Source organism: Belonocnema kinseyi, chromosome 5, assembly GCF_010883055.1.
Source record: "Belonocnema kinseyi isolate 2016_QV_RU_SX_M_011 chromosome 5, B_treatae_v1, whole genome shotgun sequence".
Classification (NCBI taxonomy): Eukaryota; Metazoa; Arthropoda; class Insecta; order Hymenoptera; family Cynipidae; genus Belonocnema; species Belonocnema kinseyi.
The window spans coordinates 38,814,669-38,832,504 of record NC_046661.1 but is presented as its reverse complement, the minus strand read 5'-3'; the positions used below and the strand labels follow the sequence as shown (position 1 = coordinate 38,832,504).

Sequence of the window (17,836 nt, the reverse complement as noted above, 5' to 3'; positions counted from 1 at the left end):
AATAATTAAGAAATTGGAAAATACATACGAGAACTTTATTAGACGAATAGTCTAAAAAAGTCCGTAGAAATTGCAGACCACAAAATTAAAAATTAAAACTAAATAATATTAAAGAACTATATATAGACAATATATAGAATGAAAATTATAATTAATAATTTTATAATTAGTGGAAAATACATGAAACCGTAATATAAATTACCCATCGACTTATATTTGTGATATTTATTAAAAAAACCAAGCTTTGCAAAGTTATAAATGTAAAAATGTTTTAATTGACAATTTACTTTCAATCCAAATGGTTCTTGTCCAAGCTAAGCTTACCATCAGTGCGCCTCGAAGGTGTGCCGAGTGTTGCTTACAGCGCTCCAAGTGGCTCTTGGCAAACTATATCGATGTGTGCTTTCTACGGGGAGCGGTGGGTAGAGGGGAAGTGACTTTTTTCGCCGGACGCGCCGTCTATATTTATGGCGGGCAACTAAGCCCGCACCGCATCTACGTTTATAATATCTTTGATTCGGCCCTTTTCGACGCCTATGAAGCGGGACTAAAGCTCTACTTTTTCTCCCTAGGCCCTAGAGAGTAAAAAGTGGCTTTAAAGGTGAATAATGAACATTATACATTTATGAGCTCGCATTTTACGATAATCAGCCCACTCACCGTAAGAACTGTAAGGAAATTTGTGTAGCAGATGATAAAATTTTGCGATAATTTATGGAAAGTTATTATATATAATTGGTAAAATACCGTAATTTAATCAACATTTTCGGAAATTTATGGAAATATAATATAATATTACTAAAAATTGCAAAAAATTCATAAGTTTCCGGAAATATATCAAAATGTTTAAAATTGAATTTTGGGTAATTTATGGTAACTTACCATATTTACCTGTAAAATTTCCATAAATGAAAGAAAATTTCCAGAAATTTATAAAAATGTTTAAAATTTAGTTTTTGGTAATTTATGGTAAGTTACCGTATTTAACTGTAAAATTACCATAAATTTCCGGAAATTGATAAAAATGTTTCAAATTGTAATTGGGGAAAGATATTATATATCTTTGATTTGGGGTAAATCATGACAAGTTACCATATTTACATATCAAATTACCATAAATGACCGAACATTTTCATAAATTTTCGGGAATTTATAGACATTTTTAAGCGATTTTTTTCCACAAAAATGAAAATGTTAAAAAACTGAATTCAGAGATGCTATAAAATATCATAACGGACGTCCCCGGACTCTTTTTTGAGGGATAATAACAAAAAAGTTTATTGTGCTAAAGAAAAATTTGCTGAATTATTTTGAGGTTACATCGTTTTTCATCTCTGCCTTTCCGATAATTTGAAAATTATTGATGAAATAAACTGTTTTAATTTCCTGCAAACAAGGTTAGTTCCGGAAGATTAGTTACTATGTTTGTTGTAAGTCCAAAGTTTTCGGCCAAAAATATTGTGTCCTTTGGAAGTAACGCTCGGGAGAATTGTAGCACACATAACCTCGAAATATACACACGTTGTTAGCAAAATAAAATTTTTTAAAAAAATAAATACAAAAAAAGTGTGTGGGGACGTCCGTTAGCATGTGCGCTATCATTTCCCAAATTTTTAAGAAAAAACATTTATTATTCTAGAAACAAAGCCGAGGGAACCTAAAACTGGTAAAATCGACAATTTTCTAAGTATCACATGCCCTTAAATTAATTTTGGACAATTTATAAGTTATCATAAATTACCCTTAAGGGCATGTGGCACTTAGAAAATTAATGATTTTACCAGTGTTAGGTTCTCTCGGCTGTTTTGCTACAGTAATAAAGCTTTTGCCTTAAAAACTTGGGACATGATAGCGAACATGCTAACTGACGTGCCCGGACTCTTTTTTGTGGGTTAATTAAAGAAATTCAATTTTTACATTCTCATTCCTGAGAATGTAATGTAATCGTCCAAATTTTCGATCTCTGGTTTTTAACGGATCTTTACGTTTCGGCACTCTCAGAATCCGAAAATCATAAAATTTCATCGGTGTCTGTCTGTATATCTGTATTTATGGTTACCTGAATGTTGTAGCCACGCTAACTTTTGAAGGATTTGTCCAATCGAGTCCGCATTTGGTACATTTTTGAAAGTACCCAAAATGAAGGCTAAGTTCGTTAATCAGATATTTCGAACCAAAATTAAAAAATTGGGAGCATTTTCAAAATTTTGAAATTTTCAAAATTTTTGTCGAAGTTTCTTATAGATGGGTGAAAGACTTGCAAATTATCTAAATAGAATTTTTTTATTTTGATGAAAATTAGAAAAGTTATATACTTTTCAAAAATTAAAAAATTTTCAAAAAATATAAAAAATTATTTGTTTCATAGATCCAAAAATCTCATTCAAAATTTTCACTAGACACCAAATATATTTCAAAACTATTCTAGCTGATTTTTTCGATTGGCCTAAAATTTTAAAAATTATAGCATTTTCAAAATTTTCAAATTTTTTTTCTTGATATTATAAAAATTTTGATCAAAGTTTCTTATATATCGGTAAAAGACTTACAAATTATCCAAATAAAATTTTTAATTTTCATGAAAATTAGAAAAGGTATATACTTTTCAAAATTTTGATAATTTTCAAAAAATAGAAAAAAATTTTTTTCATAGATCCAAAAATTTCATTAAAAATTTTCACTAGATACCAAATATATTTCAAAACTATTCTAGCCGAATTTTTTGATTAGCCCAAAATTAAAGAAATTAGAGCCTGCATAACCTAACTGTTATGCGCGAAGCGCGATTATTACAATGAGAATGTAATCGTCAAGGCTGTAGGTACTTTGAGAACCTTTTTTAATGACAAATTAAAAACGAAAGTGATCAGCTTAACTTAAGAAAACGGAAAATGGTTAAACAACCACAGCAGGGCCCTATTAGGATCAGGAAAAATAAAATGTGAATATTATTTTGCAATATCAGAATAAGTAGTGCCAGGCCAAGGTACACACAAAAAAATTGTAATAGACATTTGATATAATAGTTTTTAACATAGAATGTAGAAAATTTTGCACTGTGGTTTGTGCACAAATGTGGAGGATAATGCAAAGACCGAGCGCGGAGCGCGACATAAATATATTATCGAGCGCGAAGCGCGAGAACTGACAGTCGCGCGCCCTAGGCGCGCTCAAACTACCTAGCGAAGCGAGCCGCGTGCGCAGCGCACTTGGAGAATGTGCCCGCGAAGCGGGCGGATTTTATAAAATTTGATTAATGTGTGTGATACTTAGGAAATTCTATCGATTTTATCAGTGTTAGATTCCCTCCGCTTTTTTCCTACAATAATAAAGATTTTGTCTTCAAAATCTGGAGAATGATAGCGAACATGCTGACGAACATCTTCGGACTGTTTTTTGTGGGTTAATTCAACAACAAAAATTATTTTGCTAAATTTTGATATGTGTGTATATTTCGAGGTTATGTGTGTTACAATTCTCGCAATTCTCTTCCATAATTATTCTTGAGTGCTACCTAAGCATCGTTACGATAGAGACCTACATAATCGGAATGACAGAGAGCTGAAAAATGATCCTAACCTCAAAATAGTGCACATGCATAAAATTGTTATTTAGCACAATTAATTTTTTTTGTTAATATCTCTAAAGAAAGAGCCGGGCTCTTTCTTTAGTCCGTTATAATATTTCATAACATTTCCGAATTTTCTTTTAAAAAATTTTAATTTTTGTGGAAAAAAAGCCGAGGGAACTGAACCTGATTTACCACACGATGAAGTGTCACATGACTTAAAATTACCGAAAATCATGCTTGCTTTATTGGAAATGTAATATGGGCTTAAATCATGACTGTATTTCGAGAAATTTCTTCAATCATCCATTTGTTATAAAAAATATCGTATGCGCCAAGGGGGAGGGGCTTTCTCTCCTTCTAGGTGCATAATATACTATACTTTGTCAAAGTTTTTACTCAATCGTTACTAATATTTTTTTTTTATAGACTATTGTATTAAAGATTATAATTTTGAAAAAATCCTTTTAAAAGAATGTCTATTTGATTTTTTCAGAATTTTTTATGCAATGAACCCATTTTCGATCAAAATGTTGGTAATCTAGCTCTGTGTTACAACCTTCTTTTATTGGTTCATCCAATAAATTAAAAGTAGATTAAATTTTATGAAATGTAACAATACTCAAGTAAATGAGGATTATTCCTAGTGTTTCTGTTTTTAATTATATTCTCTTTCTTTCTTTTTTCTTTCTGTTTTTTAATACTTTGTAGCAGTGAGAATGAGGAGATTGAGAGTTTTCTTTTTAGTCAGAGAAAAGGTCAAGAAAGTCACAATACAAGGTCACTGCCAAGGCACTTTAAACTATCGGCTCACTCGCCTGGTACAGCGTTAGCATATTATGACTCGACAAAAGATAAATTATTAGTAACAAAATCAATATCATTGCTGTGCCAACAACCTTATCTTCATGCAGCACGAACCTTTCTGACGAATCTTTACAAGTAAGTGATAAAAAACTGTTTCCCCTTTTATTAATAGTAAGAAATTATAAAAAAATGACAATTTGATGTCAGGAGATTGCTTTAATCTTTTCTTAAATTCATTGATTATATTTTTTTTAATATTGCATGTATCCGCAAATATTTAAATAGTTTAATTAATAAAAGATTCCTGATTTCTTGAAATCATTTAATATTTCAAATGATATGATAATTAATTCAATCAGATTCTCCACTGACCTGAGAAATCGGGAAATGACCGGAATATTAGTTCAGATTAATTCAGGTTTGCATTACAGTTTGGCTTTAAATTTAAATTTTAGAAAATTATATAATTTATAAAATGAGTTGTTAATATTTCAATAATTTTTAATTCATAATGTTAAGAATTGAATAATTTTAGGTCAAAATGAAGTTGAATTGCATTGAATAATTTCAAATTTATATTGTTTACATTTACACCATTATTATGTGAACTCGTCTGTAGATTTAACAACTATTTTTCAATTTCAAAGCATTAATATTTGAAATTTTTTATCTTAAATCCTTACTAATTCTATCATTTAAAATTCAAACAGAAATAGAATAACTTTGAATTAAAAAAGTTGAATAGTTTTTTATTGAAACAGTAAAAAAAATTCGTTTTAAATTTAAATAGTTCAAACTTTCATAATTATAAATAAGTCTAGAGTCTTGAGTGACCATCCTCTGAATGCTTCTATTAGTTCTAACTTCTGCAAATTCAAATTATTTCACTGTAAATACTAGTAGCTCGACATTTTTAAATTTTAAACGTAAAAAATGTTACATTTTTATGTTGTTGATGCTTAGTACTGACATTATTTATGTCTGAAGTACAGAAAATGAAAATTGCCGAATTTTGATGGGTCATATTTTGGAATTGTGCTATTTGAAATGCTCTTCATTCAAGAATTATCTTTTGAATTTAAAATTTAAACGCTTAAAATCTAAAATCATTCTACTTAGAATTATTTAATTTTATAAATTCTACATGAATATTGACAAAATTAAATTTTGGAAAAGCGAAAATTTGGTAATACGTTTGAAAATATAAACACTCTCAAGTTTCTTAACTTTTTGTTTTTGAACAAGTTATCAATTGAAAAATAAAATATTTAAAGATAAATTACGTTTTCTTGTAAATATTAGTTTCCACGAAAGTTCCAATTTAAGTACAAGGAGCAAAATTCGTATCCTTAAAATGTAAACTGAATAAAATCGTTTTAAGACAAAAATAAATTAAATGAAGGCTCAATAATACATTTTTCATTATTAATTTTTTTATTAGATGTGTACCTAGACATCCAGGTCCTGGATTAAGTTTGGAGTCCTACGTCTACAATCTCCTCTACAACGTCCCTGTACCTCTTCCTGGGAAATCATTAAAATTTTTCGTTCCTAATGATGAACCAGCAAAATCGCCTTTGGATTTGGTGATATACCAACCGTCTCTTGCCCATGAGCTAACGCTCCTGGATTATGCTATTAAGGACATGTTTGCGTGGCTAGGGGTCGATTGTGTAATTCAATTATTCACCTGTGTTCTTCTGGAAAATCAGGTTCTACTGAGGAGTTCTGATTTTCACAAACTAATGGTTGTCTCCGAGTGCATCACTACTCTCCTTTTTCCCTTTTCTTGGCAGCACGTCTACGTTCCTATTTTGCCTGCCAGTCTTTATCATTTTTTAGATGCTCCTGTGCCCTTCATTATGGGATTACATGCACAGAGTGAAGGCGGAATTTTAAAAATTGCAAGCGAGGTGAGATATTTTCTTGTACGTTTTAAATGACAATCATTTCTATCTTTTAAAAAACATATTTTCAAATTTAAACGACTACAAATTCTGACCTTATCATGTTTGTTCACTTACGAATTGAGATTCAGAAACTATTTCTAAATTGAAGCAATGGAATCACCTTTTAGAAAAATACCCATTTATAATGTATATATTTTTGAATTTTAGGTTTTTAAATTCAATCAATTTAATCAATATATCTTTAAATTGATTTTTCAAATATAAATAAATGTACATATGATGTTTTAAATTTGAAAACTTTCGAATTCGAGAATTTTCCAATTCTATCGCTTCACATAAATAAAAATTTGTTGTTTAAATATTTCGTGCGCTTCAAAGTTTCTGTTTTTTTATTTATTTATTTTTTATTGAAACGATTTAAAATGCTAACTCTTTTTAATTTCGAACTCTTGAAATATAAATTACGTTATGGAATTAATAGTGTTGAAAAAAACGTATAGTATTGCATTTTCTAATTTGGCTGATTTCACCTTTAATTTCAGTGCCTTCAATTTTAAGATTTTTAAAAGTTTATGGCTGTCGAATTTATTTTCAATTCTAAACTTTTTAAGGAATAAATCAATGAGCAATTTCATCGTTTTGTTTATTTATCATGTTGACATCTTCAGGTTTCCAAATTTAAAAGTTTCACAAATTGAATGCTTTCAAATTCGAGAATTGGGATATTCTGTTCTACTCAATGAGTATGCGTATAAACAAATTCATTGTTTAAAACATCGGGACTTTCAAAAGTTTAATTTTTTTAATTAGGTTACCTTTTTAAAAATTTAAATACTTCTAAATTTTAACAACAAGAAAAATTTGATATGTTAAAAATTAATATGGCTAAAAAACACCTTTAATTTTGTTGAATTTTTAGTTAATTTATTTTCAATTTATAACGCATTTAATGATTTTCAATTCGGAACAATTTGAAACTTTTATTTCATTAAGGAATCGATTACGAAATATTGGATTTTCGAATTTGACTCTTTTTTAGGTGCTCTAAAATTCGTGGGATTTTAAGATTTACGTGTGTTTAACATTTTATATATTAAGATACAATTACTTTTAAATATCAGTACCTTAGATAAAGCTAAATATTTTTTAATTCAACAATGCAAAACTTAAAAGCCCTTATATTAAATTCTGTTGCCTTCAAGAAATAAATAAAAAAATTTTAATCTGGTTTAAAATTTTGTACTCTTTTAAAATAATTACTTGCTTGCAAACTTTTTAATGACATTACAATAAGTGTTTCTTTTATTATTTTTTAGGCAAATCTGTGTTACGTGGATATTGATAAACAAACGAGTCAATTTCCAGAGGAATTGCCCGTTTTCCCACATAAAATGCAATTTATCACTGAGATTCGATCGCTTTTAAACAAGTACAAAGTACCTCATTCGGAAAAGTAAGTAAATAGTTTAGATACATTTTTAAGGCTCTAAAATCATTGTTTGTGTTATTTTTTTTTTTTTTTACTCTCGGGTCTCTAGCGACCCGAGAAATCCGAGAATTTTCCGAGAATTTTGTGTACATTAAAGATCCAGGAAATAATCGGCCATCAAAAATCTAAATAAAAAGTTTATTTTCTGCGTAAAACGATTATGAAATAATTATATAAGTCAATGTCATTAGCGTATGACGAGTTGAACGTTGTCGGTTTATTATCAGCCAATCAGAAGCTAGAAAATCTTTAAATTTGCTAACCAAAACCTGGAACAGGCAATACATTTTTCTACAAATGCCGGCGTAAAAAAGTCAAACTCAGAAAAATTTCTTGTTCAGCTTTTGCTTCCATATTTTTGCTATTTTCTTTCGAAAAGTTTGTTATTTATAAACACGGAATTTGGAAAAAAAAATTTTTCTATTAAATTTCCCATCGAATTATGGTTCTCAGTTTTGAATTTGAATCTTTAATATTGACAATTCAAACGCACAATAATTCACGCGTTTAAAATAAATGACGTTAAACTACAACATTTGAAATTGTAAACTATTATAAAATGCACAGTTTCAAGATTTCTGGTTAAAAAATATGAATCCACGTTATGATTTTTATTGCTCTAAGTTAAAGAATGCATTAATACATTTTTTAATTATGTAAACTATATAATTTTCAAGCAATTCTCTTTTAGAAATATTTTTTAATTGTTTAAAATAAAAAAGTTTCTAAATCAGAAGTTAAATTATTTTAATTTTAAACCTTACAAGTTAAAAATTTAACAAAATGAAGCAATTAAAATTTAAATTTATTACTCTCAAAGTTTTAAGATTAGAGGCTTTCTATTCGGAGCAATTCAGTTTCCAATTGTTCACTTTTAAATATTTGATTTTTCATTTTAAATAAATAGTGAAATATTCCTAAATATTTAAAAAGAATTAATTTTTAATTTAAAAATTTTAATTTGTGATGGGTTATGAATCGAATATTTTAGAGTTCAGACTGAAACAATATTTGAACATATGATTTGAAGTTGAATAAAAGCAATTAATTACACTGCCCTGCAAATTAAAATTTTTTGATGGGAATAAGATAGCACCTGTTGTTTCTGATTGAATTTTTCGTGCTGAACACAAATCTGGATTCAAAAACTTCCCATCACGTCACGTTTTTGAGAAAATATGGGTTGAAACCCCTAAAACAGGAATTTTTAGCCATTTTTGAAAAATTGTAGAGCTGAGCCATGGCGTGCTATAAACTTTGCTAATATCAGAGATTAATTGTTGAAAGAAGCCCTTTCAATTGAGCCCTATGTTAAATTAATCGCATGCGCTCTTAGAGCGTGGGTGTGTTTTTGTCTAGAGTCTAGAAGTGGAGGAAGAAAATGAAAACAGAAAGGATTTTAACATACACCCACGTCCTGGCATAATAAAATGTGCAGTGCTTTTCGTACATATTTCGTGCATGTTCGTGATCAGCGACGCTTAAAACCCCCTAGTAACAAGTTTCAAGTGAATGCTATCAAATTTTGAAAAAATGGTTGGCCATATTGGATCCGCTATTCTGAATTTTTTAAACCTAACGGCATATTCATAATCAGCGACCCTTAAAACCTTTGAAAGCGCTGCACATTTTGTTATGCCTGGGCGCGGGTGTAAGTGTGTTAAAATCCTTTCTGTTTTCATTTTCTACCTCCAACCCTAGATTTGTTTCAGCCTTTAATTTCTGATATTAGCGAAGTTTGTAACACGTCATGGTTCAGCTCTACAATTTTTGAAAAATAGCTAAAAACGCCGTTTTCAGGGGTTGCAATCCCTATTTTCTCAAAAACGTGACGTGATGGGTACTTTTTGAACCCAGACTCGTGTTCAGCACGAAAGAACAATTCGGAAACACTAGGTGCCACCTTATTCACAAAATTCATGTAGGGCAGTGTCATGAATCTATTAATTTGATATTATTTAAAAATTGAAAATATTTTAGAAAGTTTCAACTGGGCGTTTATATTTTTTTAACTATTAAGGCTTCGAAATTAAAACAGTTCCACTTTTAACGTCAAAATCTGTGAATTGCTTCATGTTGAACAGATTTAGAAGATCAAAAATTGAAAATTGTTCAACTTAAAGATTTTAGAATTACGCGTTGTAAACTGAATTAAGAAATTTCAAATGAATAAATAGGTTTTTCTTTTTAAAATTTGTAACATTCTCGGTAGAAAAATAAATTGCGACTGTTATTTCCCATTTTACCCGGTCTCAATCATTCCCTGCCATTTTTTGGACCAGCGGCTACCCTGTTTTAAAATTATTAGTAAGGTAAAAATTAAAAATTCAAGAAGCATAGGTGAAAAAAATTAATTTTTCAAATAAATTGCTTTCATGCTTTTGTGAATATTAAAGTACTCATTTGTTCTGACAAATTTTTAATTTGAAGTTTTCAAAAGTTTAATTTTAGTAATTTTTATACCGTTTTTAATCAACTAAGATATCGTAGAAATTTTTCCAAGTAATTTTTTAAAATTTAATTATAGTTTTTGTATGTTTCATGTTGAGCTATCATTACTTTGAAAAATGAATACTTCGTATTAAAGGCTTTTTCACAAGTTCAAGAATCAATTATGTAATTTTGCTAATAAGACAAATTAAATTTTTTCTCAATGTACAGGCAAAAGATGTAATATTTTTGCTTCTAGTATATTATACTACTTTGAAATATATTTTACCACTCTTTTATGAATGTTTAATGTTTTATATTAATTTAACATGGATGTTTTGACAGAACTGAGCTAATTATTTTTTGATTACGCCAATATGTAAATTTGCAACAATCAAGTCGTAATAGTTTTGAATTGTAAAATCCTTAATAATAAATCTATATGGTTCAAGTATAAGAATTTGTTCAATGTTTATAACTTATTTCCTCCAAGTTCAGAACCTTGCAGACTTTAAGGAAAAATTAGCCCAATTTTGAAACCTTACATACTTGGATGATTTCAAAAGTTGGTCTGCCTTCTTTTTAAATTTTAAAATTGCAGTAATAATTGTGTTATTTTTCTGTTACACATCATAATTTTTTGACTTAATTTCAAGGTATTTTCTATAAAAATGAGCATAAACCAGTATTCTTGGTAAAATCATACCGATTCTGATCAAAGAATATTTATTTTGTAAACTTTTCTAGTATCTCTTAGTATCTTTTTCATTCTCATCATTTATAATTGAGAAAGTATTAGATTTATCTTAAATTTAACACTACAGTTTTAACGGATCTCCATGTTTTGAGACCCCCTGAATCCGAAAATCAAGTTTTGAGGATGGTGTCTATCTTGTTTGTTTGTCCGTTCGTAAACACGATAAATCTCCAAAAAATGAACGGATCAAATCCATCTTTGTCACATTTCTTTAGGTCCTAAAGAAAGAACGAATTCTATAACCAGCGAAAGTCGAAAATTCTAATTCCAAACGAAGCGACGACAGATACGAAAAAAAGTTTTAGAGGAGAATTGTAGCTTTTTAAAAGAGCTATACATTTCTTCTTAACCATTTTTTTAAAAGACTTAATATTTTGGTTTTATTTTTTCGAAAATACTACGGAAAAGTAGAAAATTCAAGTTTCGAGCCAAACGACGTTAAAATATAGGAAAAACCTCGAGAAGTAATTATACTTTTTAAAGGTCCTAAACAAATTTTCGAAACTATTATTTGATAGGGTTTAATAGGTCATCTCGGGTTTATTCATCAAAAATACTATGAAGAAATAGAAAATTCAAATTTTCAGCCGAATGACGTAAGATACGAAAAAAGTCATGAAGAGCAATTATAGTTTTCAAAAAGTCCTATAAAATTTGTTTTAACCATTTTACAATAGGACTTGTCATTTTGGTTTTATTTATTGAAAGTAGTGTGCATAAAATCAAAAATTCAAATTTCGAACCAAACAGCGTGAGATAAGAAAAAAAAATCAACATGAAATTGCAGCTTTCAAAAAGTCTTCCAAAATTTGTTTTAACCATTTTTTTATTGGAATTGTCATTTTCGTATTATTTATCAAAAATAATACTAGAAAAGAAGTAGAAAATTAGAATGTTGAGCCAAACGACGCAAAACATGGTTAAAGGTTTTGGACGAATTTCAGCGTTTAAAAATTCCTACAAGATTTCTTTAAATCATTTTTTGATAGAATTCCTCGTTTGTAATTTATTTATTGAAATTGATATGCATTTTCGAAAATTACAATATTATGGCAAAAGGCGCGAGATACGTAAAAAATCTAAAAAAACACTTGAAGGATATTTTTTTTACCCATCAGAAAAAATATGAAAACGAACATTTTTAGCATAGAAACGCTAGATATAAGAAAGAGAGCATAACAACGTCTAAAGAAAGGATTGCCATTTTTTCTTGCAGGATAATAAGAAAAGAAATATACATTTTAAAATGTCTGTCAAAATTCAAGTGCATATCGCGAGTGTGACGATGAGAATATGTAACTTGAAGCCGACAGAGCTTAGAGCAAGTTAATCTTTAACTATACTTAAGTAAGAACAAAAATCAAAATATGAAGACGTATTTACATACTGGGATCTAAGAGAGATATTTTTTATAAAGTTTTATTCAAGCATTCCAAGTTAAAATAATAAATGTCCAAGCGCGAAGCGTGAGGTAATTTAGTATCAAGCGCTAAGCGCAAGATCCAACAGACTCACGTTCTAGACGTGCTCAAACTTGCGAACCGTGCGCACAGCGCGCGATGAGTATTTGGCACCTCACTGAGCAGATTTTTTAACTAATAATAAGGTGTGAAAATGAAACACACATGTCACAAGAAAACCCCGGGAAAACGGAAGTTCGATCCAGGAAATCCTGGAATTTAATAATGAAGTTTCGCTAGACATCCTATACTTTGTACATTTTCTAACGATTGTGATTATTTTATTTTTAGGACTGATGCGATGGTTATGAATTATCTTAATGGTGATATCATGACAAGTAGTTTAACGCTTCCTGGTTCTGGATTTCATCTTCCTCGAAGAAAATTCTCGTTACACGACGTTCTCGATTGGGACAGACCTGAACCTCCAGTCCAATCAGACGCTTTGCAAAGAATTGTCGATATCGTCAGACGGACAGGTAAATTTCAAATTAAATTAGTATTCAAATTTTTATTTGGAACAATTCCTGTTAACAGTAATTTTGAAATACATCTAATTAATTTGGCACAGGTGTTACTTTGAATGATATCGAAGCCGTCGAAAACACGACGACCAAGAAAGTACTCACACCTGTAGAGGAATATCAAGAAACGCTCATTTTCAATAACGCGATTAGGGAGATTTTTATGAACCGTTTTGTGCAACTTTTTTCGAGTTACGAGCACTTTGTCATCCAACCAAATCAAGTAAATCTCTGCCTAACTTTTCTGCAATTACTTTTGTGTTCTGAAAAATCTTTTAAAGTTTTCAAATTTTAGTTTAATTTAATTTAGATATGTCACTAATTCTATTTCTGGTTTTAGGATAAGGATGAGTGGTTGAATAATAGAGACAGTATGCACGTTTTCGATAAGGCGACTTTTTTATCGGATCAACCTGCTCAACATTTGCCCTTTTTGTCAAGATTCCTTGAAACTCAGATGTTTGCATCACTGGTTGATTGTAAAGTGATGTCAACTTGGAATGAATTGGACTACAGCATCAGACTCTTCGATCACAGAATTTCTCAATTAAAGTATGTAAACCATGTTTAGTATTGAATACCTTCCATTTTTAAGTACCAAGTTATTATATTTAATTCTGAAGATTTATAGCAGATCCTACAATTTGCAGTCCAAAATTAAAATCTGTATTCTAAAAAATTTTCTATTTTCTAAACTAATATTTGAGTAGAAATAACTGAACATTGATAAATTAAATAAAACATTTTTTGCTAATTTCTTGCTTCACCTTCATGTAATAGGTCGTAAAATACGAGTTTGCCCCCCCCCCCCCCATGCTCCAACATCTTATTAAAAACAATTTAGTTACTAATCGACACAAGCGAATTACGAAATGATAATTAGAAGTTATTAAAATGAAAAGAAAGAAAATGAAAATAATATGGAACATGCCTTATGCAATTATGATTTGATATCAGTTAATTTTGTGCATTAATTTCCTTGAAATTTCTTTAAAGTATTACAAAATTCCTGGAAATCCTGTGATCTTAAATGAAATATGATTATATTCCTTGAAATCTCTTGAAATATTTGAAGTTCCATGAAATTGATGTATTTAGCAATATTTCAAAATATGTTTATTTTTTAAGTGACTGCATTCATTAAAATATAAAGTTTCACTGTTAATAATATTAAAGTTTGAAAGTTTATGCAAATATTCCCATACGTTTTCGCGTAGAAATTTGTTTTCAATAATTATAAATATGTATATAATGTAAAATTCATTTGGCTTAACATTTTATTACTATTCAAGAGTCCTAGGGCAACTAATTTCGCAATAAAAATGGAAACGACTGTAGTTCAATATTTCTTTTTAGGAAAAGGGTTGGCGAAGGAATAATTAGATCACCGCGATACGAAGCCTGCACAAACGTAATGGAAACACAAACTTCGTTGGAACAAAGGCTGAATAATGTGGACTTCGAAGCGAGTCCTCCGACTGAAATCGTTCCACACAGAGCTGCTTACTTTAGAAGTTTTCCTCTCCTCGATAGAACGGCTCTTAACAAAGAACCCGCTCAAAGGTATTTAAAAATTTTTCGTATCTTTCAAAAAATTTGATTTTTAGAATTCTACAAGAAGGAGTAATATGATATTTTCATTTCCCGCATTCCGCAGCATTCTCCGGTAAGAATTCATAATTATTGTAATTCGCGTGGTTCATTTGCTTGTGATGATGTATTACATTTTTTTTTTAATGTTTGTATCCAAACTGACGTGGAATTACCCTTTTTATTTTGATTAATTTTTCATTTCAAATTCATTCAATTTTTGAATGGATTGAAGCTTTAAATTTCGCATAGTCCAAAGAAATGTTTTACTGTTTTAAACACACAGTTTTCACGTTATTCTGACGCAAAATTGGACGATTATCTATCATTTTTCTCCTCTTACTAAAAAATGACCAGTAATCGTCAAATTTAACATCAAAATTATTTAAAATAATTCCTCTTTCTTAATTCATTGTAATAGTATGTTGTTTGTACAGTCGGAAGCTTTTTAGTTTTTAATGGGTTTTTTTAGAAGCGCTCTATCTTTTCGCACTGTTCTTTATTTTATTTTTGAAGCGCTTGGATTTTATCTTGAATTTTAAATTCTAAAAGAATTTGAATTTTAATATTATTTTTCCGTATTTATTTTCTTATTGTTAGACTTTTTTTGTTATATAATTTACCATGTTTGTGATCAGCAGTAGACGAGGACAAACTCAGTGGAAATACAAGATGAAAGGGCTCGAGTCAAATGGGAAAGCAACAACACCCCAAGAAACTCAATCACCGAGGCCTCAAACAAAATTCTCTGCGGACATGAGTCCGGCACTCATTGCCCAAACGAATTGGACTTTCGTTGAAACTTTGCTGAAGGTAATGGTAGAAATTACAAAAAAAAAGCATTGAAATTGAATAATTTTGAATTAAAAAGTTGATGCAATACTGCAAATTGTAAAGCTAGAAATATAACAGTTTCAAAATGATAACAAGAATAATTTCATATTGCAGTATTTGATGCGTTCATCATATATTAACTTCAAATTGAATCAATGCGATTTGGTTGAAAATAAACATGATTTAAGTTGAATTATTTTGAAATTAAAAATTAATGTGCTTGCAAGGAAACAATGTTTAGTTTAAGAATTTAAAATCCTATAATTTGATTTGTCTCTTCATGAGTCCAGGAAGAGTCTGACCATTTAATTTCAAAATGTAAGCCTTTATAATTTAATAATTTTAGATTGAACACGTTAAGGACATAAAAGTGAAGAAGATTTTAATTAAAATCGTTATAAACATTTAATTTCGATATATAAGGGTTTTCAATTAAACAATTTAGAGTAAATTTATTTGGAAGAGCAATATTTTTATCATAAAAGTTTCGCAAAACAATTTAAAATTCATAAGCGATTTCCAATGGTTTACTTTTAAATATATCGAATTTTGATTGTCCTGAATTTGAAATTGCTTCATTTAGAAGGCATGAATTTTAAATTATATAATGTTGATTGATTTCATTGTTATTTAATAATTCTATGCACTTCAAATTCGAAAATACTTTACATTGAAAGCTTTTAACATGCAGTTGTTCAATTTGAATTTTAAAAATTGTAATGAGAAAGTAGATTACATGTTCATCTTGAATAAAGTTTTATATTGCGAATGTTTATTTTAGTTACATATTTTGAAATAGTATAATTTCCTTTACGTTTTATCACGAAATACCATTTCGTTATTAAGATCTGATAATTTATCTTGGAAGATTTTCAATTTTGAATTGTGTGTTTTGCAACGGCCTGAAATAGATCAATTAAATAAGTATTTAGAAGTTTTTAATACTTAGTAAAAGCAACGTTTACAAATTTTGACTACTATTTTGTAATATGAGGACAAAAATGTTGATAGCACTAAGAAGAAAAAGGTTTTAATTTTTATTTGAAAATATACACACTCAAACTCAAAATTCTATAGTTAATATAATTTTATTGTAACAGGACTGTAAATCGAAAACGAAGCGAATGTTGGTTGAAAAAATGGGATCAGAGGCTGTGGCTTTGGGCCACGGTGGCGAGTCTCTCTCCGATGTAGAAGAAAACACTTTAGTTGCAAGTCTGTGTGACTTACTTGAGCGAGTCTGGAGCCACGGATTGCAAAATAAACAGGGCAAAAGTGCTCTTTGGTCACACCTCATTATGTACCAGGAGTTAGACGAGTGTAACGACACATCCAAAGCAGTCGATGCGAATTTCCTTACTCCAGGTTGGTTTATGTGTATATTTTTCTACTAAAAAAATATAAAGAAATTCGTTTTCAGAAATTCGAATTTTTAAATACTTAAACTAAAGTTCAAATATTATTATTATTACACCATTAAGCCATTTCCCTTTCGGGGTAGGCGTGACTCACTCGGTAGGGGAAAGGAGCAGTGTGTGGAAGGGATAGAGATTTTTCAGATTGATCCAGAATTCTTGTGCTATTTAAGTAAATAACACGTTCGTTCCGCAACACTGCTCCGATCCAGGTTGCTGATCAATGTCTCTAGCAATCACCCCAAGCGAAGAACCTCACGAAGCCGTTACGTAAGGTTCCCCACTTGGGTCCATTAGTGGCCCAGGTCTTTTGTTTCAGGCGTCATTCAATCTACTAACACTCTTTTTATTAACTATTTGCCGCCATACTTTCCTGTCCTGGCATACTTCTCTAGCTTCTTTTATGTCCACCCATTTTTTCATGCAGACTCTCGTGTTTCTGTGACTTCTTATGTCCCTTCTAACTAGGGTCTCTCTAACCATTCTTTCCGCGGTCTACCTCTGGGCACGCTGCCATTTACTTTAACTTGATACACTTGTTTCGTTAGTCGTTCATTTGGCATTCTGTCAACATGTCCGAACCATCTTAACCGATTTCTTTCCCATGTGTCTAATGGCCTCTCTTCTGCACCACATTCCTTTAGAATTATCTCGTTACTTACTTTGTCCATCAGGGTTTTCCCGCATATTATGCGCATGAATCTCATGCCAATTGCGTTAATTTTATTCTTATCTTTTTCTTGATAAGTCCATGTCTCGCTACCGTATAGTACTGTCGGTACAAATATGGAATTATGAATTGCCATTTTAGCTTTATTTGATATATTTTTACTTCTGATAAGGGGACCTGCTCTACTAATAACCTTCTTACCTTCATTTATTCGTCTATCTAATTTCTTATCTACCTTCCCATCCCTAGTAAATAAGCTACCAAGATATACGAACTTATTAACTTGTTCAATTCTCTCATCATTTAATAAAATATTGCATAGTGTTTTCTCACTCTTTCTTTCGAACACCATAGTTTTTGTTTTATTTGCGTTAATTTTGAG

At 29.9% G+C, this 17,836-nt stretch overlaps 1 protein-coding gene across 5 annotated transcripts in view; it reads left to right on the top strand.

Moving 5' to 3' along the window:
- The window catches only part of LOC117173108 (DENN domain-containing protein 5B), a 216,468-nt gene that overhangs the window by 163,426 nt on the left and 35,206 nt on the right, over positions 1–17,836 (top strand). For 2 of the 5 annotated variants that reach the window (XM_033361501.1, XM_033361498.1), the window contains exons 4-12: positions 4,280–4,510; positions 5,817–6,288; positions 7,602–7,738; positions 12,713–12,900; positions 12,993–13,168; positions 13,286–13,497; positions 14,302–14,508; positions 15,174–15,348; positions 16,470–16,734. In XM_033361501.1, the coding sequence (XP_033217392.1) occupies positions 4,280–4,510; positions 5,817–6,288; positions 7,602–7,738; positions 12,713–12,900; positions 12,993–13,168; positions 13,286–13,497; positions 14,302–14,508; positions 15,174–15,348; positions 16,470–16,734 (2,063 nt within the window). The remainder of the gene's footprint in view (positions 1–4,279; positions 4,511–5,816; positions 6,289–7,601; positions 7,739–12,712; positions 12,901–12,992; positions 13,169–13,285; positions 13,498–14,301; positions 14,509–15,173; positions 15,349–16,469; positions 16,735–17,836) is intronic. The other 3 variants (XM_033361500.1, XM_033361502.1, XM_033361499.1) reach the window with 2 other exon arrangements.